This window comes from Hypanus sabinus, chromosome 5, assembly GCF_030144855.1.
Source record: "Hypanus sabinus isolate sHypSab1 chromosome 5, sHypSab1.hap1, whole genome shotgun sequence".
Classification (NCBI taxonomy): Eukaryota; Metazoa; Chordata; class Chondrichthyes; order Myliobatiformes; family Dasyatidae; genus Hypanus; species Hypanus sabinus.
The window spans coordinates 145,527,233-145,550,344 of NC_082710.1; the positions used below are offsets into that span (position 1 = coordinate 145,527,233).

The following is a 23,112-nucleotide window of genomic DNA, read 5'->3' on the forward strand; positions in this document are numbered from 1 at the left end:
TTTCCAGGGAAACATTGTCCTGATGGCTATCACCAGCCTCAGAGAGTGTGGTAATTGTTCACTGGAAGGATCTCGGGGCTGATAGGCTCCAGCTCTCTGAGAATAACATTGTGGGGGCTGGGACTGTTCTCCTCACAGTTCGAAAGGTTAAGAGCTTTGATGGGGATGCTCACATATTAAAGGGTTTTTAATTTGGTGCACCATGAGTAACTGGTGCCAGAGGCAAATGGGTGGGAGATGGGAATCAGCTGAAAAAGGGAAAGAGGGGAAAGTTTCAGTGCAGAGGATCCCTTGATCTGCCCCTGCAGGGGCAGTGGAGTTGAATTCAAAAGGTAAGGGGGAGAAAAGGGAAAATTGCATTATGGTAAAAGAGCTGTTAAAGAGCTGGCACGGACTTGAAAGGCTGAATTACCTCCTTCTGTGGTGAGTCCTGGATTCAGTGATGCTGGGGCTACCACTCCAACATGTTGGACAGCGGCTATCCCAGCACCATGCAAAGTGTGCAGAGTGCACCAAAGAAATGTCGCTGGCACAACAGATTTAAAAATGACTCCTGAGTGAATAGGGATCAGGGAATAACTTTATTCGCTGGATACATTTGCATGCATTAGCATTTTGCTGTGGTGAGTCGGCACAACATGCAACAAAAAAAACAACACTCAACAATTCTAAAGAATAAAGAATTATAGAAAGTATAAAATTGGAGGTTAAAGTGTGGATATGGAATGAAGTGTGCATAAATGCATAAATACTAGCGTTTTTTTCACAATGGGAACAGCAACATAAAAGTGGTTTGAAGTGTTTACAGCACAGTGCAGTTTCAGGGGTTAAAAAGGGGTGAGAGAGGGAATAGATGGTCAGGTTAACTGCCTAGGGGAAGAAATATTTCAGATGGCATGATTTTTTTTTTGGTTTTAATAGCCCTACAGCGCTTTCTGGAAGGGAGCTTTCAGAAAAAGCAGTTTGCAGGGTTGACACGTGAATAAACTGGGTAAGTTCAGCAGCTTCCACTTTGCAAGTGTTATTATACTGAGCACGTCCACGACAACGTTAGAGCTGGTTCCAACCAAAATGTGACATCATTGCTAAAAGCTGTTCTCTAATTAAATTCTTCAATCAACTTCCCCGCGCAGGAACAAAGTTAGACATTCTTTGTAAGGAACTCCCAAACCTATTGTATCTTTTAAATTGCTTGGGTAGTCTTATAATAATTAAATAATGCTTAACATTATATACTGTAAGTCCCACAGAAATAACAATGCATCCCATTAGCAAATGAATGATAGGATTCTTCAATCAAACAGATTGCTCTAGAGTAATCCGGAAAAACCTCTTCATTCATCACACTGATGGACAGATTGCATATACAAAGAGGTTAGTGCTTCTCCTGCAACTTTCATCACCTCAGGAAGTCCTGAAGAGCTTTTGAGCCAGTGAAGAGCTTTAGCGGAGTAATCGCTGCTGTAATGTACCAAACACAGCTGCCAAGCTGCGCACAGCAAGCTCCCACAAAAGCACAATAGGATTATGACAGATCATCTGCATACAGGTGGAAGCATTCATGGCATTAACTGTTTCTATACCATGTGGGCCCAGTTTTCCTCAACTAGTCTCTCTGTCAAGTCTCCAAGAAGCTCTACGTGCTGCTAACAGTCCTCGGTGAGCCACTTCGGCTCATTCAGTTTGCTCCCTCCCTCTCTTCTACACATCCACCCCACAGTCAGCCACCTTGCCCCCTCCCCCTTCTGGTCCTGCCAAAGGGTTGCAGACTTAAAGCACCGACTTGTTCCTTTCTCCGCAGACGCTGCCTGACCGACTGAGCTTTTCCAGCACGTTCTGATCTTGTGTCAGCATGCAGGTTCTAGATGTGGGATAAAAGTTAACCCAGGACGCGTGCAAAGTATGTTTCTGGGACCACTCACATATACCCGAGAGACAGACAGCCCTTTATAATCTCTGATTTAAACAGATAGAAAATAATTGAACTAATAAAAATATCTAAAAAAAGAAGTGTTTTTATAAAAGAAATTAACATACCAAAGGAGCTAAGGCTTCATGCTGTGAATTTGAATTGGTTTATTGTTGTTACATGTACTGAGAGACAGTGAAAATCTTTTGTTTGCATGTCTTCCAGACAGATCATTGCATACATAAGGAAATCAAGATATTATAAGAGGAAAACAACAGTATGCAAAATATAGTGTTACAGTTACAGAGAAAGTGCAGTGTAGGCAGATGATAAAGTGTGAAGCCATACTGAAGTAGGTTGGAAGACCCAAGGGTTCATATTTCAGCATATGAGAGGTTATTTACAACGTGCTGGGACAGTCAGCGCAGAATCGCTCATCACAGCCTCTCAGCTGCGTTGGACTGGTCATGTCACAAGAATGAGCGATGATCGTTTACCCAGAGCTGTTGTCTGTGGTGAGCTACGTGAAGGAACGAGGAAGCACGGTGGTCAGAAGCTGCGCTACAAAGATGAGCTCAAGCGGCATATGAAGAACACTGACATGGATATCAACACCTGGGAGAAAGATGCTTTGGACAGAAGAAGTTGGTGCTGCATTGTCAAGAAGTCAATCTCAGCTATTGAGGAGAAAAGGCAGAAGAAATATGAAGCAGGTCATGAACGCAGATATTCGGTGCGAGACCAGTCAAATCACAAATGCGACCGATGTAGGAGACAGTGCCGATCCAAGGCTGGTCTTGTGGCCCATAAACGTGCCTGCAGAGACTAAACTCTCAGCACAGTCAACATTGAAATCGATGGACAGCTGAAGAATATATCTGTTGGGGAACCTCTATTAGTTCAAGAAGGTCTTGAGTGGAAGTCCTTTGATACAGGTCCCATGAAGGATCACACATTGGCAGAGACATTTGCTGTCACTGTCCCTTACGTGGTCATGTTGTTGGGCTCTGGGGCAGAACACAACTTCCACCCAGTGATTGCCCCCATTGTTCCAACCCAGCAAAGGCACTCATTCACTTCCACATGGCGATGTTTGCATTAAAGGAAAGAACTTCTACCTGAGTGTGACCCCCACCCCAGAACACGACTCAATGCCAATATCATCCAACCCTTGTTCCAGCAGGGCGCAGAATGGATTCTCCACCTTAGGGCCAGGCAAAGACTCCGTGCAAAACCTGGGACGGCTGATTGCTGCCCTCACACACCCACTGGGGGGTGGGGGAATGTGTGTAACACATAACCAACTGCCCAGACACGGGATGCTCCATATCAGTGTTTAGGATGTCTTGCTACTTCCCTCCATCTCCCTCCACCTCCCCCACCATGTGTGCCACCATTTAACCCATGTCTGCTCTCCATTTCGACTTATCCCACTGCAGCGAACATACTCTTAGTGTACTCTGGGCAAAGGGAACATTTCACTGTAATAAGACTATTACAAGACTGTATGATAAGATGGACTCTTGAAATTACAATATATCTCATTATGACCCTGAACCTTATTGTCTGCCTGCACTACACTTTGTAACTGTAACACCTTATTCTGCATTCTGACATTGTTTTCCCCTGCTCTACCTCAATGCACTGGTGTGATGAATCAATCTGCATCAGCAATATACAAGACACGAATTGCACTGCATGCTGGTGCATGTGGCACTGACTAGTAAACCAATTCCAGTTCCAATTTAGTGACACATTTACATTTGTGGACCCCAGAAAATCAACGCACAAACCCTCAACTCTTAGGCCCCTCTTTCTCAGGGAATACAAGCCCCAGTATGCTGGACTTTTCCCAGCAGAAGCAGCTGAATCTTTGAATTATAAGGGGAGAGTACGACTTCTCTCCTGGTTTGATGTCTCCTATTCTACGTGTTGTTTGCTTGCTTTTAGCCGTTTGCGCAATTGCTTCTTTTTTTTTTGGCGTGCTGGGTCTTTGACATTTTCTTGAATGGGTTCCATGGTGTTTCTTTGTTTCATGGCTGGCTGTGGGAGGACGAATCTCAGGGTTGTATTCTGTATATGTACTTTGATAATAAAAGTACTTTGAATCTTCAACCAATTTTGTTGTCATAAGCTTCATTTGTACAGGGATATGGACCGAAGTCAGGTAAATGGGACTGGCTCAGTTAGCATGGATGAGTTGGGCCGAAGGGCCTCCTTGCACGCTGTATAGCTTTATACTCTATACTATTCTCATGTCAAGGCTGTCACAAAACTGCTCTGTCTTACCTGCTCTCAGTCTCAGTGGCCAATATAATTCACTCCACTGCCGGCAAACCATCGATTAGAATCTCCCCACCACAGACCTACAGCATCTGGTTTGTACTTTCCACAACAGTCATCTCCAGCCAACAGAAGAATTAAAATTCAATTAAAGAATCCTGGAGTGAAAAGGCCGGCATTCTCTGATGATGATTAATGTCACGTAAACCCCTCTGGTTCACTATTCATGATCAGGCAGGGAAGTCAATAAGCTGCAAGATCATAACAGGCTAGGTTGTGAGGTCAAGAGTCCATCTTATTCTTCTAGGGTCTTTTCAATAATACTATAACTCCAGGCTAGAAGCTTTCTTTGGGCTTGGTTGTATAAGCTTTCAGACTTTTGTATCTTCTGCCTGATAGGAAGGGGGCGAAAAGAGTCTGGCCTTGAGTGTGGGTGGTAGGGTTGCTGATTATGTCGACTGCTTTACCGAGACAGTGAGGAGTGTCGGCAGAGTCTCTGGAGGGGAGGCTGGTTTACTGATCTACAAATTTCCCTGTGTGACCTCAGGGGTGGACCAAGAGTCAGCATTTCCTATCCTTTGCCTCAACTAAGTCAAACACAGAGCAAAATAGCTGAAACTTCAAACTTGCAACTTGAAACTTGTAATGGCAAGTGTTCACCAAAAAATTATCCTCAGTTGGTATTACTCCAACTGAAAATGTTGGTAGATTTCAAACTCACAACTCTCGTTTCCTTGTCTTTTACTGATGAATTGATTATTTTTGGTGTTATTGGATGACAAGTTTTGATGAGTAACTAAAGTGAAGGCAGGTACCCAGAGGACAGGACATGAAGGGGATAGGGAGAGGGGAAAGGAGGAACAAAGTTTTCACATACTGAGCTTTGTGAGTTGATAAACAGATTCTATGAAAATGTTTGAAAGGAATTCAGAAAAATACTTTGGAAAGAGAAATTTGCAGAGATGTGGGGAGAAGAACGGGGAGTGAGAATAGTGAGGCATCAAGTTCTGTACCTGGAGAGTCAACCTCTCTGGAGAGCCAGACAATAGCTGTTACTGTCTTTTTTTCTTCTCTCTCTCTCTCTCTCTCTCTCTCTCTCTCCCTCCCTCCCTCCCCCTCTCCCTCTCCCTCTCCCTCTCCCTCTCTCTCTCTCACCACAACCCACACGAGCCATGTATCTGTATTAAAACTGGATTATTGCACAAAGGTCAACAGGAACAAAAGCACAGAACGCTTCAGACAACAGAGGCTGAGGTCAAACTGAATGAAAGAACAGACACCCTGCGATTTAGTGAGTAATCATCTATCTGTACAGGTGACAAGACTTACAGTGTAATTGCATTATCTGGCGTTTCCATTACAATGTTTTGATTCCTGTAATAATCAGTCTCCGATAATCAATCTGATCCTGACTCTGAGCTTGCAACATTATACACTGACTTAATAGTTACATGAACATTTCTGTATTAAATTTCATCTGCTGCTTTCTTCCTCTGTTAATTAAGGAGTAGAAAATAGATGACCCTCATTGTAATGTGGAAGATTTCATGCGGGTTGCAGTTCAGAGGGGTTTTGACTGGAAGCTGGAAGTGAAACCATGATATCACAAGTCATCAAAACATTATGGCCATGGAAAAGTCACAGTGCCAGGATCACACAAGGCAGAGAGAGCTGCACTTACTTGTCTGCTGATAATCACTGCCTGGGCATTGTTGGGAAAACATTCCATTAGGGAGGACAACTTATGCTAGACAAAATGTTTGGCATTTCCTTAGAGCCATGCTATACAGAAGGAGCTTATTCCACCCATTGAATTGGACTGTCCCTTTAAAATATTCTTCCCTTCACTGCACACCTGTCCTCTTTCTCTGCAACTCTGTACATTTTGATCTCCTTCTGAACATCCCTGTTGAATCTACTATTACTGCCTTTTCAGGCAGTGTGTCCCAGACCACAACTGCCTGTTAAGTGGACACGTTCCCTTGATCACCCTTCAGTTCCTCCTTCAGTCTGTAGACACCACCTCTACTGCCCAGGAAGATAGTCTCTTGATTACTCTGTCCAACTTCTTCTTGCTTTTCAATGCCTTCATTAGATTTTCCCTTATCTGCCCCAATCCAAGAAAGAACAACTCCAGCTTCTCTATGCTCTCCATGAAACTGAAAACCATAAGACCATAAGACATAGGAGCAGAATTAGGTCATTCAGCCCATCAAGTCTGCTCTGCCATTCCATCTTGGCGATTTTTTTTTATTTCTCTCAACCCTATTCTCTTACCTTCTCCCTGTAACTTTTGACACCTTGTCTAATCAAGAACCTATCAAAGTCAGCTTTAAATATACCCAATGACCTGGCCTCCACAGCAGTTTGTGGCTATAAATTTCACAGATTCACCACCCTCTGCCTAAAGAAATCCCTTCTCACCTGTGTTCTAAACAGACGTCCTTCAATTCTGAGGCTGTACCTTCAGGTCCTAGACTCCTCCACTATAGAAAACACTCTCTCCGTGTTCACTCTATTTTGGCTTCTCATTATTTGATAGGTTTCAATGAGAATACCTCTCATTCTTCTAAACTCCAATGAGTACAGGCCGTGAGCCATCAAATGCTCTTCATGTTAACCCTTTCATTCCTGGGATCATTCTTGAGAACCTTCTCCAATGCCTCTTCGTAGATAAGGAGTTCATCCCCGGGTTTGCCACGTAGCAGAAATATTATACCTTAATTCAATAAAAGGATTGCTAGCTTCTACCCAGATCTATAAATAGTCAGGAGATATATGATACCTCTGTAAAGGGTTGACATAATCTGAATGGAAGGTTTGACACGACTAGGCTGCTGGGATCCAACATATGTTGGGTCATTCACATTGCAATGGGGAGCTGACAATAGCTTGGGCATGGAGATGTGGGGCGGGGCTAACATTCATTGATGACCTTCTAGCCAAGCACCTGACACCACAGTCTGTTAAAATTGGTATCTGACTACAGTTGGTAGGACTTCACTACAGTAGCAAAAATAGGTCAAGTTACAAGATTGTTATCCCAAGTATGAACAGTCAGTCTCGACGCTTGAGTCTGAATCGCACCACAATTGTGGAATTTAAATTCAAGCAAATAAGCAGATTAGTAAATTGGTTTATTATTATCTCAAGTACTGAGACGTAGTGGAAAATTTGCCCTGCATACCATCAATGCAGATCATTTCATTACAACATTGAGGTAGTACAAGGTAAAACAATAACAGAATGCAGAATGAAGTGTTACCATTTCAGAGAAAGTGCAGTACAACCAAACAATGAGATGTAAGATCAAAACAAGGTAGACTGTGAGGTCATGAGTCCAATTTATCATCAAAGGCAACTATTCAATAGTCTTATAAGAGTGCAGTTGAAGCTGTCCTTGAGATTGGTGGTGTGTACTTTAGGGTGAGGTATTTTCTGTCTGATGGGTCGGGGGAGAAGTGATAATGTCTAGGGTATTGAATTAAATTGACTTTATTTCTTACATCCTCATTCTTACATGAGGAGTAAAAATCTTGACATTATGTCTCCTTCTAAATATGCAATGTGCAATTTATAGTAATTTATAATAAGTAGTATGTACAACAGGACAGTCGATATAACATATAAATACAGTTGTGACAGTATGAATTAATCAGTCTGATGGTCTGGTACAAGAAGCTGTCCTGGAGCCTGTTGGTCCTGGCTTTTATGCTGTGGTACCATTTCCCGGATGGTAGCAGCTGGAACAGTTTGTGGTTGGGCTGACTTTGGTCCCCAATGATCCTTCAGGCCCTTTTTACACACCTGTCTTTGTAAATGTCCTGAATTGTGGGAAATTCACATCTACAGATGCGCTGGGCTGTTTGCACCACTCTCTGCAGAGTTCCACGATTGAGGGAGGTGCAGTTCCCATGCCAGGCAGTGATACAGCCAGTCAGGATGCTCTCAGTTGTGCCCCTGTAGAAAGTTCTTAGGATATGGGGGCCCATGCCAAATTTCTTCAACCATCTGAGGTGAAAGAGGTGCTGTTGTGCCTTTCTCACCACACAGCTGTTATGTACAAATCACGTGAGATCCTTGAAGATGTTTATGCCGAGGAACTTAAAGCTGTTCACTCCCGGGGGGCGGGGGGAGGTGTTTGATAATGTTGGCCGCTTTCCTGAGTCAGTAGGAAGTGTAGACAGAGTCTAGGGAGGAGACGTGCTGAGCTGTGTCCACAACTCTTTGCAGTTTCTTACAATCATGGGCAGAGCAGTTGCCGTATCAAACTGTGATAGGATGCTTTCTATGGTGCATCAATAAAATTGGCCAAAAGTGACGTACCAAATTTCCTTAGCTTCCTGAGGAAGGAGGTGCTGGTGAGCTTTCTTGGCCAGGACATCAGAATCAGAATCAGGTTTATTATCATCGGCACGTGACGTGAAATTTGTTAACTTAGCAGCAGCAGTTCAATATAATGCATAATATAGAAGGAAAAAATAAATAAAATTTTAAAACAATAATAATAAATAAATCAATTACAGTATTTGTATATTGAACAGATTAAAAAAACATGCAAAAAACAAAAATACTGTATATTAATAAATGTGATGTAGTGTCCAAGGGTTCAATGTCCATTTAGGAACCGAATGGCTGAGGGAATGAAGCTGTTTCTGAATCGCTGAGTGTGTGCCTTCAGGCTTCTATACCTCCTACCTGATGGTAACAGTGAGAAACGGGCATGCCCTGGGTGCTGGAGGTCCTTAATAATGGACGCTGCCTTTCTGGGACACCACTCCCTGAAGATGTCCAGGTACTTGCAGTTTGACAATAACGGGAGTTTGATGATGTTCCCTCCAAGGAACTAAGAATGGTCATCACTACTTAAAATAAATCTTGTTAAAATGATGGGATCAAGAGATAATATACTGGATTGCTGCAGAAATCCAGGTCATTCACTAACATTGTCCAGGGTTTACCTGTATGTGACACTGGACCTATAGCAATGAAGTTGCTCCCTAAAGTTCAGTGATAATTCATGAAGGAAAATAAATGATGCCAGAGACATCTGCTTTCTGTGGAAAAAAAAAATAGAACATAAAGAGCATGCCTAGTGTCACTGGTGTCCTATAGACATAGACTGAATAGAATTGAATCACTCGGGCATTGTGGCAATGTCATTTCTTGTACACAATCCAAAGTCTAGTCGCTGATCCCAGACACAATCAACATCTATCCATCAAGCAAACATCACGGATCATTACAACTACCTGCTTAAACTAATATACTAAAGATCTAAATCAGAGTTTGGGGAAAAGAATTTCACTAATGCTCATGATTATAACGCATTGCATAGAAATTTTTTGACAGTCAGCCCAGCTGGAAGACCACAGACTAAGCCACAAAGGTCAAGAAGGCAAGTGTGTTTATATAGAGTCTAAAACAGTAAACTGGTTGAGGTGGACTGGAGAAACACTTGCAGTACCTCAGTACCTCCACTTCATTTGGAGTTTGAGATTTCTATTTAATGTTTAATGTAATGCAGCTTAGTGTGAAAAAGACTAAGGAGCTGGTGGTGGACCTGAGGAGGGCTAAGACACTGGTGACCCCTGTTTCCATCCAAGGGGTCAGTGTGGACATGGTGGAGGATTACAAATACCTGGGGATACGAATGGACAATAAACTGGACTGGTCAGAGAACACTGAGGCTGTTTACAAGAAGGGGCAGTTTCCTCAGGAGACTGAGGTCCTTTAACATCTGCCGGATGATGCTGAGGATGTTCTACCAGGCTGTGGTGGTCAGTGCTATCATGTTTGCTGTTGTGTGCTGGGGCAGCAGGCTGAGGGTAGCAGACACCAACAGAATCAACAAACTCATTTGTAAGGCCAGTGATGTTGTGGGGGTGGAACTGGACTCTCTGACGGTGGTCTCTGAAAAGAGGATGCTGTCCAAGATGCATGCCATCTTGGACAATGTCTCCCATCCACTCCATAATGTACTGGTTAGGCACAGGAGTACATTCAGCCAGAGACTCATTCCACTGAGATGTAACACTGAGCGGCATAGGAAGTCATTCCTGCCTGTGGCCATCAAACTTTACAACTCCTCCCTCGGACTGTCAGACACCCTGAGCCTGATCCTGGACTAATTTCCACTTGGCATGATTAACTTATTATTATTTAATTATTTATGGTTTTATATTGCTATATTTCTTCACTATTCTTGGTGCGGCTATAATGAAACCCAATTTCCCTCCGGATCAATAAAGTATGTCTGTCTGTTTGTCTATTTCCTTAGGAGGAGGAATCTACTTCACTAGGAGTTTGAGGAGATCTGGCATGGTAGCAAAAGCTCTTCCAAGTTTCTACAGATGTACAGTGGAGAGCATTCCGGCCAGTCGCATCAATGCCTGGTATGGAACCTCCAATGCGCAGGATCACAAGAAGTTGCAGAGGATTGTAGACTCATCCAGTTCCGTCACAGTCTAAATCCTCCTCTCCATTGAGGGTACTTTTAATAGGCTGTGTCTTAACATTTTTTGGGTCATTCACATTGAAGGTGACAGATGAAGGCGGCATCATGATGACCCTTACCATCCGGAACATATCCTTTTCTTGTCACTACCATCAGGGAGGAGGTACATTGTAGAAGATTTACGCTCAACAATTCAGAAACAGCTTCTTCCCCTCCACCATCAGATTTACGAATGGTCCACAAACCCGTTGCCAATACCACCTTGGTCCTTTTTTCCCTCTATTTATTTATTTTTGTAATGTATTGTAATTTTATAACTTTGCCATGTACTGCTGATGCAAAGCAACAAACTGCATGTCACTCAGTCAGTGATAATAAACCTAATTCTGATTCTGAAATGTTATCATACGGAAATTGAGACTGAGCCACAGGAGACATTGAAACAGACGACCAAAATCTTAGCTAAAGAGCAGCTTTTTGAGAAGGTACTTGAAGGGAGGGATGAAGAGCTGGAAAGGCTTTGATAGAGAATTCCTTGTGTTCTGGACAGCAGAAGGCTGAATCGTTGTGACTGAGGATCTACAGGAGAGTGGTTACAAATCTGAGGGGACTGCGGTACCGGAGGAGGTCAGGGTACTCAGTGAGAGATCTGGATGTCAGAAGGAAAGGAACAGCATTTTACACAGTGCATTGAAAAATGTTTCTTATGAACGCAAGAAAGAGCAGCAGATTGCTGAATGGTCCATAAGCCCATGAACTACCTCACTATTTTTCTCTCTTTTTAAATGCTTTAGCTATATGGAGTAGAAAATCAGAAAGATCACCAAACCGTGTGAGAAGAAATCTCTCCTTATCTCAGTCCATATTGTTCCACCCTTTACCCTGAGACTCTTCAGCCAGGAGAATTACTCTCTCCTAGGACTGTATGTGTTTTGTTACGTTTCAATGCGCTATCCTCCAATTTTTCTGAACTCAAAGCAAAATAAATACTTCTGAATTTATACTTTCAATGATGACTAATTCCCACATAAGTTAACATTATAACGTCCAGCTATTTGAAAATATGGGTATCAACTAAATTAGTATGAGCTTTCAAATGAACCACTTACTGTTTTTCCTTAGAACTGCAAGAAAAGTCACATTTCTTTCACTTAAAGTACAATATCCAGTGCACTGATGCTCTGTATGGACCGGACATTACACTGAGGAGACACAAGAAGCTGGCGGAAAAAGCAGTGGAACTCAGCGCGTCGAGCAGCATCTATCGGAAGAAAGGAATTGTCAACTATTCAGGTTGAAAACCCTGCGGCAGAGCTGAGAGTCTCGCCACTTCCCCTCGGCTCTCTACACCGACAGTCTACCTCCCCATCACTCCTGATGGGTGGTTTCAACCTGAAACATCGACAATTAGCGTGAGGCAACACACATTTTGCTGGAGGAACTCCGGAGGTCAAGCCGAATCTATGTTGGGAGAGGGGTGAGTGGGAGGAAGGGACATTTGAGGCTTTGGGTTGAAACTCCGCAACAGGACAGATCACATTAGATTCACTCCCACACTAAACAAGTGTTGCTCAGCCTGCTGACTCCCGCCAGCAGAACGTTTTTGGCTCCAGGTTCCAGCATCTGCAGGTTCTTGTGTCTACAGTCAGACTGAGGACCTTGCTGTCCTCTCAGGTAGATGCCAAAAAATTTTCCCTTGGATTCTAACCTGCTCTGTTTGTAACCAATACATAGAAAGAGACTGTCTGATTATTGTCATATAACAGACAGAGAGTCATTGAGCAATACAGGGTATTCAGCCCAATTCGGTCCATGCTGTCCACCCCAATGTAGCTATCCACATTCCAATAAAACACCAAAATACTACAGATATTGTATCTAAAGGAAAAACAAGAGTTACAAAAATACTCAGTATGCTACTCAATATTTGGTATTGCAGATCTTACTTATACATCCTCCAGATACAACTTCACTACAACTTCGTCTCCATCCTCATACAAGCCTTCATCCGCTTGGTCTATTTCTTTCATTCCTAATTTTCCCCACTCCTAGTGAAAGGTCACTAACCCAAGGCCCAATTCTATTTATCTCTCCACGGAGTGTTTCCATCTTCTCTATTTTGATTTCAGACATCTGTTTTAACATCTGTAAAGATGTCTCCAGGTTGTGAAGGAACTAGCGGAAATATAAGCAATTTCTTTATCTTCCTCTTTAACAACAGCAAGTTTTGAGGAGTTTTATTTTATTAAGTATTAAATCAGTTTCAACAAGAGAGGAAGTGACAAACAAAAATAGCTATCGGCTTTGATATTCTGCCACAACATCCAGAATTTATCACTCAAGCCAAGTTTATAGTCTCCAAGAAATTGCTATTACCAGAAATTGCTTTCCATAATCTTTTATATTCTTTTGGAACAGGAGCGAGGTGAAATACAAAATCACTTTGAAATCTTTGCACCTTGTCAACGTTCCAAAAAACTGCCAGGTGTTTTTCTGTTGCCCATATTAATTTGGTCAGAGCATTAACTCTGAACAACTTGAGCAATTTATTTAATTGGGAGTTAAATGTTTTGGCAGATGAATACTTAATATAAACGCATCAGAATGTTTCTTTTGTCCCAGGTTCTTTAAACTGTGCACACAAGTGGCCATGGTGGAGATACTCTCTGCGTCCATCATGGCTAGGTTCCACTCACCACTACAAGCACGTTGCACCCTGGAGTTTTCCAGCACTCGCCACGTTATGCTGAAGACCTCTGCCCAGAACATCTCCTTTGAACTTACTCCCTTTAACCTTAAAAACATGCCCTCCTCATGTTACACATTTAACAGTGCCAATTTCTACCTCTCAACACATCCCTGTTGAAATTTCCAGCCATGACTTTTTGACAATGCAGGGCTAGCAGTCCTACCCTATGTCTATAATCTTCTCTAGCTCTAGAGAATGGCTCTATAGCCTCCAATCTGATGGCATGAATATCGATTTCTTTCCCCTTCTCTCTTTTTCTATTCCTCCTCTTATTCCTCATCTTATACCCCTTCTCACCCGCACATCAACTCTTTCTGGTACCCTTCCTCCTTCCCTATTTTCCATGGTCCACAATCAATCCTCTCCTATCAGATTCCTACTTCTTTGGCCCTTTACCTCATCCACCTATCACATCCCAGATTCGTACTTTATTCTCCTTGCCCCACCCACTTACACTCTCCCTCACCTGGTTTCCCTTATCATTGGCCAGCTTGTTACCCAAAAGCTTGGTTGTTGGGTAACCTACAGCTGTCTCATCAAGTCCTTGCAGCGCTTCCACATAAGCTGCCTCCAGTGCATCCTGGGAATTACCTGGCGTGAGCGGGTGCCTCACACTGGATTACTCGTAAAGACCAACTGCAGCAGTATTGAGGCCATGATCACCCAGCATCAGCTGCAGTGGCTGGGGCACATGATAAGGATGCCCCCATGTTGGCTACCCCGCAGAGTGTTATACAGCCAGCTACATCATGGTCGACGCTCAGCTGGAGGGCCGAAGAAATGCTATAAGGATCGGACGAAGAATGCTTTAAGGAAGTGCAAGATCAGACCTGAGGACCTGGAGGATGTTGCTGTTGACTGTAACACTTGGCGACAGCTGTGCAGGGACGGGGTTCATATTCTGGAGATGGAAAGAACAACCAGAAGACAGAAGAAGAGAGCCAGGAGAAATGCAGCCATGGTTGCCATCACTACCACCACTACCACATATACATGTCCCACCTGCAATAGAGCTTGTGGGTCCAGGATAGGACTGTATAGTCATCAAAGAGCTCACTGTTAAAGGAGTGGATGTTGTCATTGGATTCTGATGGAGAACTGAAGAAGCCAGCTTGTAATCCTTCCTCTCCCCCCACCTTATTATCCTGGTTACTTCTCCCTTCCTTTCCAATACTGACAAAGGGTCTCGTCCCAAAATGCAAACTGTTTATTTCTCTCCATAGATGCTACCTGACCTGCCGAGTTCCTCCAGCATTGTGTGTGTATGTTGCTCTGGGTTTCCAGTATCTACGAAACCTCCTGTGTTCAGTGAGGCCTGTCTCCTCCCCGTCTGGCCTTTTGCTCATTCTTGAACCTAACTGGCAGCCATGCCTTTCACTGCTAAAGCCCCACCCCTGCAATTCCCTCTCTCAGTCCCTGTCTATTACTGTCCACTCCTTCAGGAACGCCCTTTAAGGCCTCCTCTTATGCTCATTTCCCCTAATATCCCCTCATGTAACTCGGAGTCACTTTGTACTTTATAAGATGCTGGAAACACTTAGAGGGCTTTTGGTTACATTAAGGGTGTGGTGAAAATGCAAACTGATGTTGTTACTTGCTCCAAGCTCAAGTTTCAAGTTCAATTGTCATTCAACCGTGCACATGTATACCGTTAAACGAAACATCGTTCCTCTGGGGCCAAGGTGCAAAACAGCACACAGAGTCACACTAATCACATATACAAACATTTGTAGTTATGATCCAGCACAAGCAGATTCAAAATAAAATTAGCTCAGGTACCTGAGACGTGATCTCTGGATCGCTGTCCGTAACACACAGCAGTAACAGTAAGAATAGGATGATTTGGCGGATAAATGCCTGGCTGAGGAACTGGTGCAGGGGGCCGGAATCATTGGGATCTCTTCTGGGGAAGGCACAATCGATACAAAAAGGACGGGTTGTACCTGAACCCAAAAGGGACCAATACCTTTGTGGGCAGCTTTGCTTGAGCTGTTCAGGAGGCTTTAAGTCAATTTGGCTGGAGGATGGGGATGGAGTGAGAGTGCTGAGGATGAGGTTTATAAACAAGCAGTGTGTAGTGAGACTGCTAGTAAAGACAAGCTGGTGATCGGGCAAAACTGCAGTTAACAGGATGAGTTGCAAAATCGGAAGAGGTACAAAATCAAAAAGTCTGATGAATACAGTACTGAAGGTGTCACATTTGAATGCACACAGTATACAGAATAAGGTAGGTGATCTTGTACCGCAATTAGAGATTGACGTTGTGTGCATCACTGAGTCATGGCTGTAAGAAGATTATAGCTGGGAGCTTAATATCCAATGATACACATTGTATTGAAAGGACAGGCAGGCAGGCATTGGGGGTAGGGTGGCTCTGTTGATAAAAACTGAAATCAAATCTTCAGAGAGGTGACATAGGATTGGAAGGTTTAGAATCCTTTTTGGAAGGGTAAAAAGACCCTAATGAGAGTTATACATAGGCTGCTCACTGTAGCTACAAATTACAACAGGAGATAGAAAAGGCATGTAAAAAGAACAATGTTACAATAATCATGGGGGATTTCAATTTGCTGGTAGATTGGGAAAATCAGGATAGTGCTGGTTCCCAAGAGGGGGAGTTTCTACAATGCCAACAAAATGCTTTTTAGAGCAGCTCCTGGTTGAACCCACTAAAGGATCTATTCTGGATTTGGTGTTGTGCAATGAACCGAAATGGATTACAGAGCTTAAGATAAAGGAACCCTTAGGTGCTAGTGATCATAAGGTCACCCTGCAATTTGAGAGAGAGAAGCTAAAGTTAGATGTATCAGTATCACAGTGGAAAGGGGAGTTACAGATGCATGAGAGAGTAGCTGGCCAGAGCTGATTGGAAGAGGACATTAGCGGGGATAATGGCAGAGCAGCAATGACTGGAATTTCTGGGATCAATTTGGAATGTGCAGGATATATACATCCCAAAGAAGAAAAAGTATTCTAAGGTTAGAACAGCACAATTGTGGCTGACAAGGGAAGTCAAAGCCAACATTAAAGCCATGGAGAGGGCATATCATAGAGCAAATATTAGTAGGAAGTTTGAGAATTGGGAAATACATAAGAACCAACACAAGGCAACTGAAAATGTCATAAAGAGGGAAAAGATGGATTATGAAGGTAAGCATGCCAATAATATTAAAGAGGATGTCAAAAGTTTCTTAAGATATATAAAGAGTAAAAGAGAGTTGAGAGTAGATTTCATGCTTCTGGAAATAATCAGGAGAGACGGAGGACAAGGATATGGTGGATGAACTGAATGAGCATTTTGCACCAGTGGAAGACATTAGCAGTATGCTAGAAGTTCGAGAGTGTCAGGGGGCAGAAGTGAGTGAAGTTGCCATTTTCAAGGAGAAGGCGTTTGGGAAACTGAAAAGTCTGAAGGTAGATAAATCATCAGGATCAGATAGTCTACACCCCAGAGTTCTGAAAGAAATTGACAAAGAGATTGTGGAGGCATTAGTATCGATCTTTCAAGAATCAATAGATCTTGGCATGGTTCTGGAAGACTGGAAAATTACAACTGTCACTCCACTCTTCAAGAAGGGAGAAGGGCAGAATTATAGGCCAGTTAGTCTGACCTCTGTGGTTAGAAAGATGTTGGAGTCGATTGTTAATGATGTGGTTTCAAGGTACTTGGAGGCACCTGATAAAAGAGGCCAAAGAGACCAAGAGGCCATGGTTTCCTTAAGTGGAAATCTTGTCTGACAAATCTCTTGGAATTCATTGAAGAAATAACAAACAGGATAGACACAGGTGAATGTTGTGCACTTTGATTTTCAGAAGGCCTTTGTCAGGGTGCCTCACACAAGGCTACTTAACAAGTTATTAATATCCATGGTATTACAGGAAAGATGCCAGCACGGATCGAGCATTGGTTGATTGGCAGGAGGCAAAGAATGGGAATAAGGAGCCCTTTCAGGTTGGTTGCCGGTGACTAGTGGAGTTCCTCAAGGGTCTCTGTTGAAACTGATTCTTTTTACATTTTATGTCAATAATTTGAAAGATAGAATTGATGGCTTTGTGGCCAATGTTGCAGACAATAATAAGATAGTTGGAGGGGCAGGTACTGTTGAGGAAGTAAGGAGGCCATAGATTAGAAAAATGGGCAAAGAAGCAGATAGAATACAGCGTCAGCAAATATATGGTCATGTACTTTGGAAGAAGAAATAGGAATGTAGTTTATTTTCTAAGTGGAGAGAAAATTCAAAAATCCAAGGTGCAAAAGGACTTGGGAGTCATTGTACAGGATTCCCTAAAGGTTAATTTGCAGGTTGAGTCGGTGGTGAGGAAGGCAAATGCAATGTTAGCATTCATTTTGAGAGGACTAAAATATAAAAGCAAGGGGTATAATGTTAATGTATTATAAGGCACCGGGAAGGCCTCACTTGGAGAACTGTGAGCAGTTTGGGCCCCTTATCTAAGAAAGGTTGTGCTGACGTTGAAGAGGGTTCAGAGGAGGTTCACGAGAATGATTCCGGGTTACCATATGAGGACCACTCAATGGCTCTGAGTCCGTACTCCCTGGAATTCATTAGAATGAGGGGAGATCTCATTGAAACCTATCGAATGCTGAAAGACCTTGATAGAGTGGCTGTGGAAAGGATGCTTCCTCTGGTGGGGGAGTCTGGGACCAGATAGCACAGCCTCAGAATGGAGCCGTCCATGAGGAGCAATTTCTTTAGCCAGAGGGTGATACTCGTTGCCACAGGCGACTGTGGAGGCCAAGTCATTACGTATATTTAAGCAGACGCTGATAGATTCTTGATTAGTCAGGGCATCGAGGATTACAGAGAGAAGGCAGGAGATTAGGGCTGAGAGGGAAGCGGATCAGCCATGATGAAATGGCAGGGCTGACTTGATGGGCCAAATGGCCTAATTCTGCGCCTATATCTTATGACACAGCCTGAAGACTGACGGGTTGGCATAAGATGCCAACCTGTCAATCTTCAGGCCACACCACTCAGGGACTTGTGCTGATTTTATTTTATTTACACGTAAGTGGATGAAGCCCAGAAGTGGTGTCTAGCTGCAGCGTCTAGACACCCGACTCTCACTCATGGAGGACTGGAGCCAATCAAACCACCTGCTTACAGGTTGCACTCACAACTGTCAATCAAGCCCACTGACCTGAAGCAGGCTCCAGCCCTGGGTTCGTGCCAGAGATTTTTGAAATTGGCTTTGCAGAACTGAGCAAACAGGTAGCCTTTACTCAATGGACAGTGATATTAATCTTCGACAGTGACAAATCCTGCAAACAATTAACACCTACACTGCCCGTTGTGCATTTCTGAACACTGGATTTTGTCTGACTCCTATCTCCGCCAGCACAGGCTTTCACTCCTGATCTATTCATTGTAAATAACTGCTGTTACTTTAGAAGCTGTATTGTTGAAAATAATGGGAAAAGCATAAAAATGTCCACAAATGCCTGAAGATTCTGGTCAAAGCAATCCAGTTGGATAATACAGAGAACATAATACAAACAGCTAATGGATACTTCAAGACGGCACTGTGAGAATAAAGCATGCATCACAGCTGGTGGAGAGGGCTAGCTGGGTGTTGCCAAGGTCAATTGCATAGCTCTGCTGCTTTCGAATGTTAAGGAAGCAACCAGGCACTCATTTCTATTGCCGGTCTTTCCTTTGTGTTGTTCTCATTGGGACGGTGAACATTCTGGTTTACGTCACAGGCCGTGTGGCTTGAACGGGCACTGGATGAAGACTCAACAGCAACTTTCCAAAAGCAAATCGGTGGGGGGGGGGGGGAACAAAATATTCGAAAATGAGATTTGTGAATGGAGGGAAGGGGTGTGTTACCAGGTTCAGAAACAGTTACTACCCTTCGATCCTGAACCAGTGGGGTTAACTTCACTCAGCTCAACACTCAACTGATTCCACAACCTATCGACTCATTTTCAAGGATTCTACAACTCATGTCCTCAGTGATATTTATTTACTTGTTATGATTTTTTAAAAATTTGTACTTTTTACCTTCTTTTGCACATTGTCAGCTTGTATTTAGCTTTTCATTGGTTCTATTGTATTTCTTTGTTCTACTGTGAATACCTGCAAGATAATGAATCTCAAGGTAGCAGATGTGCTCTGAAGCTACACTTACTTAAATACTTGACTTCTGAGTGGTGCTAATGAGAGAATTCTTTCATACGGTGCCCGGTGGGCTGGGTGATGTATCATTCCGTGACTGAACCTCCCTTTTCATGTGTTTTGCCTGAAGTACTAGAAGTCAAAACGTAAATTGTTGCAAAATGGCAGCTCACTCACTCACTCCGAATGTGGGGAAGGAGGATATACTGAAGGCCCAACTTTGATTCATCAGCTCAAATAGAGAAATGCTTGCTGGGATAAAGAAAAGGAAGCTTTGCAGTCAAAAAGGAAGTTTTAAGTTACAGTTATGCAGCTTAGAACAGGCCCTTTTGGCCCACCGTATCCATGGCAACCATGAATCTTAAACTAACTCATTTTATTCTTCCCATATTGCTAGCAATACCACCCCCAACCCCAGATTCTACCACTTCCCTGGATAGTCATCTATCCACCATCCCTCTTCTCCTGGATCCACCTGTCACCTGCCAGTTCCTGTTCCACTTCATCCCTTCACCTCTTTATACTGGCTACTCCCCTCTATCATTCAGCCCATCAAGTCTGCTCCACCATTCAATCATGGCTGATTTATTATCCATCCCAACCCCCATTGTCCTTTCTCCCTATGACATCATTACTAATCAAGTACCTATCAACCTCTGCTATAAATATAAATTCAAATTGCCTCCAAAGCCATCTGTAGCAATGAATGCCACAGATTTGCCACCCTCTGGCAAAAGAAATTCCTCCTCGCCTTTGTTCTAGAGGGACATCCTTCTATTCTGAAAATGTGTCTTCTGCTCTTAGACTCCCCCACTTTAGGAAACACCATCCCTACATCCAAACCAGTTAGGACTTTCAATATTCACTGGGTTTCAATGAGTTCCTCCTTTATTCACCTAAACTCCAGCTGCCTGACCCATTGATTCCTCCCAGCTTTTTGTGCGCTGCTCTCGAATCCAGCAGCTACAGTTCATGGATCTCCAAATACCATCTGCTAGATTACACTGGTGGTCTCTGCATGTTTACTTTTCCTAAAAATATCCAACTTTATCTTCCCTGCAACCTCTCAGGCAGATGATACTAGGTAAGTCTTCGACTGAAATCATTACTTCCATCCCACCCACACAATGTCATGCAAAGAAATCTCCAGCACTCTCTCTTGCTTTGTGAAAATTAAAATGCTCCACATAAGCAGTGTTCCCAGAATGGTGTGAATTAAATTAACACTTGTCACAAAACATCAAACATTTTTCAGCTACAGTTTAATTTGACTTTTTTAAAATCATACTCTGGTGCCAGAGAATAATAACAGACTGGATCTATAGGGTAAAAGCAGAAAATGGTCCAGATTTGAAGTATTCACCCATGGTGTTTAAAGATGATTTAAATTAAACCTAGAATTACATTACCTATTTCTGTTATCTCCACAATTACACACATTTTACCCAATTTTTTTTGGGTGGGGGGGGGGAAGAAAAGGTAGAGCTATAGAAAGCTGTTCAAGGTGAAGTAACTTGGATTAATTTCATTTGGGAAGAGACCTTGAACTGCTGAGGCCTGTCCAAAGCACTTAAACAAGATCTTCTTTCTACATTAGCGCAAGATCATTATCTATACTGACACTCACTGAGAGATGGTGAGGGACAGCTCGAGCACTATTGGAGGAGCAGTACTGAGGGAGAGTCATACGCTGTGGGACGGGTGATATTAAGGGAGAGTCATAATGTGAGAGGGATAGTGCTGAAGGAGAGTTACACCTTGGGAGGGTGGTACTGAGGGACAGTACTGGGGGAGAGTCATACTATGGGAGAGACGGTTCTAACGAAGTGTCACACTGTGAGAGGGGTGATACAGAGGAAGAGTCATACTGTGGGAGGGGTGGTACTGAGGGAAGGTCACACTGTGGGAGGGTGGTACTGAAGGAGTGTTACACCATGGGAGGGGTGGCACTGAGGGAGAGCCACACTGTGGGAGGGACTGTACTGATGGAGAGTCACACTGTGGGAGGGGGTTACTGAGAGAGAGTCACACTGTGGGAGGGGGTTACTGAGGGAGAGTCACACTGTGGGAGGGACTGTACTGAGGGAGAGTCACACTGTGGGAAGGGGTTACTGAGGGAGAGTCACACTGTGGGAGGGACTGTACTAAGGGACAGTCACAGCTCGGGAGGAGCGGTACTGAGAGAGTGTCACAGCGCGGAAAGGACAGTACTGAAGAAGATCCACATGGTGGGGCGTGCTGCTTTTGAAGAAATACAGTTCTGAGAGAATACCAAGTCATCAACAGAGTGGTGCTGGGCTTGGAGAGCAACAGGTCTGGGGGAGTGCCGAATCAATGATGCAGGCCTTAGAGTGGGACAGGTCTGAGAGGTGCCACACTGTCAAAGGGTGGGGCTGCCCTCGGAGAGGAACAGGTCTGAGGGAGTGATACACCTTCAAAGGGCAGTGCTGAAATTGGAGAGGGACAGATATGAGGGATGCTGGCCTTGGAGAAGGGCAGCAATGGAGGAATGCCCCATTGCAGGGGAACATTTTCCTGAGGAGAACTGAAGTCCCACCTGCCCTCTCAATTGCATGTAAAGGACCCTGTGTAAGAGAGTTATGCAGCACCAAAACAGGCCTTTTGGCCCAATGAATTCATGCCAGACATCATGCAGCCATTTAAAAAAAAATTCTCCATAAACATCTCACTCTTTCTTGCACCCTCGGTCACTGGGAGAACAGGCTAACTCCTCACAGACTCACACCGAGATCAGAATTGAGCCTGGATCCCTAGACTGATGAAGCAGGGGGGTCTGTTAGCTGTGTCACTGTGCAGTCCTCTGAACCTGTTTCAAAGAAAGTTTCTCCTTGGTATCCTTGGCAATATAATTAAAAGGAAAAATGCTTATTAACTCATTTCAATTTGTGGGGTCTTGCTGTTCACAGACCAGTTACAACATATCCTACTGAACAACGGTAGCTTTACTTCAAAAATATTTAATTGATGCTTCGTGTTTTGAGATATGCAGGTTCTATAGAAAATAAGGTACTTCTTTGAGCAAAACGTATTTAGAGATCAGGTAAATATGGTTTGTGAAGGTCAGTCCTACAGTGAGATGGAATGATCAGAGCTGTCTGCCTGGCAGAATTGGCTCCTGAACAGAATTAACACAGCAAAGACCACGTTTTAACCACTGCAGAGATGCGGTTTAATGAACAAGATTTGACTCATTAAAGAAGGAGCTCTTTTCCAAAGTGAATTACTTCAGCAGAAATGTAAAAGTCACAGCGTGAGGAGGCTCAACCTTGTTTTTCCAAGGCTCAAGGTGTCCTTCAAACTCTTCCAAAAGGAACAAAGATTGTCCATTACAGTCAAATCAGCTCCGCAGAAGCTTTGGACATACATCCTCAGTTAGAGCAGAGACTGCAGTAACCTCATCAGTCATTAAGCAAAGTTCTGGGGACATCTCACTGTCCAGTTAAGGCATCTGGAAGTACAGTGCTTATAGACCATTGAACTGATGCACTAGATCACAAAAAAAAATTGGAGTAGAAGTAGGCCATTTGGCCCCTCAAGCCTGTCCCAACTTCGATAT

At 43.4% G+C, this 23,112-nt stretch overlaps 1 protein-coding gene across 14 annotated transcripts in view; it reads right to left on the reverse strand.

The window, feature by feature from the left end:
• fgf14 (fibroblast growth factor 14) overlaps positions 1–23,112 on the reverse strand; it is a 510,234-nt gene that overhangs the window by 120,247 nt on the left and 366,875 nt on the right. The window contains exon 1 of one of the 14 annotated variants that reach the window (XM_059970535.1): positions 14,401–14,633. The exons of 11 other annotated variants lie outside the window; for them this stretch is intronic. In XM_059970535.1, coding sequence (XP_059826518.1) covers positions 14,401–14,479 — 79 coding nt within the window. In that variant the 5' untranslated portion in view covers positions 14,480–14,633. Of the gene's footprint in view, positions 1–412; positions 521–5,873; positions 5,932–14,400; positions 14,634–23,112 lie in introns of those variants that run through there. 2 more of the 14 variants (XM_059970536.1, XM_059970545.1) reach the window with 2 other exon arrangements.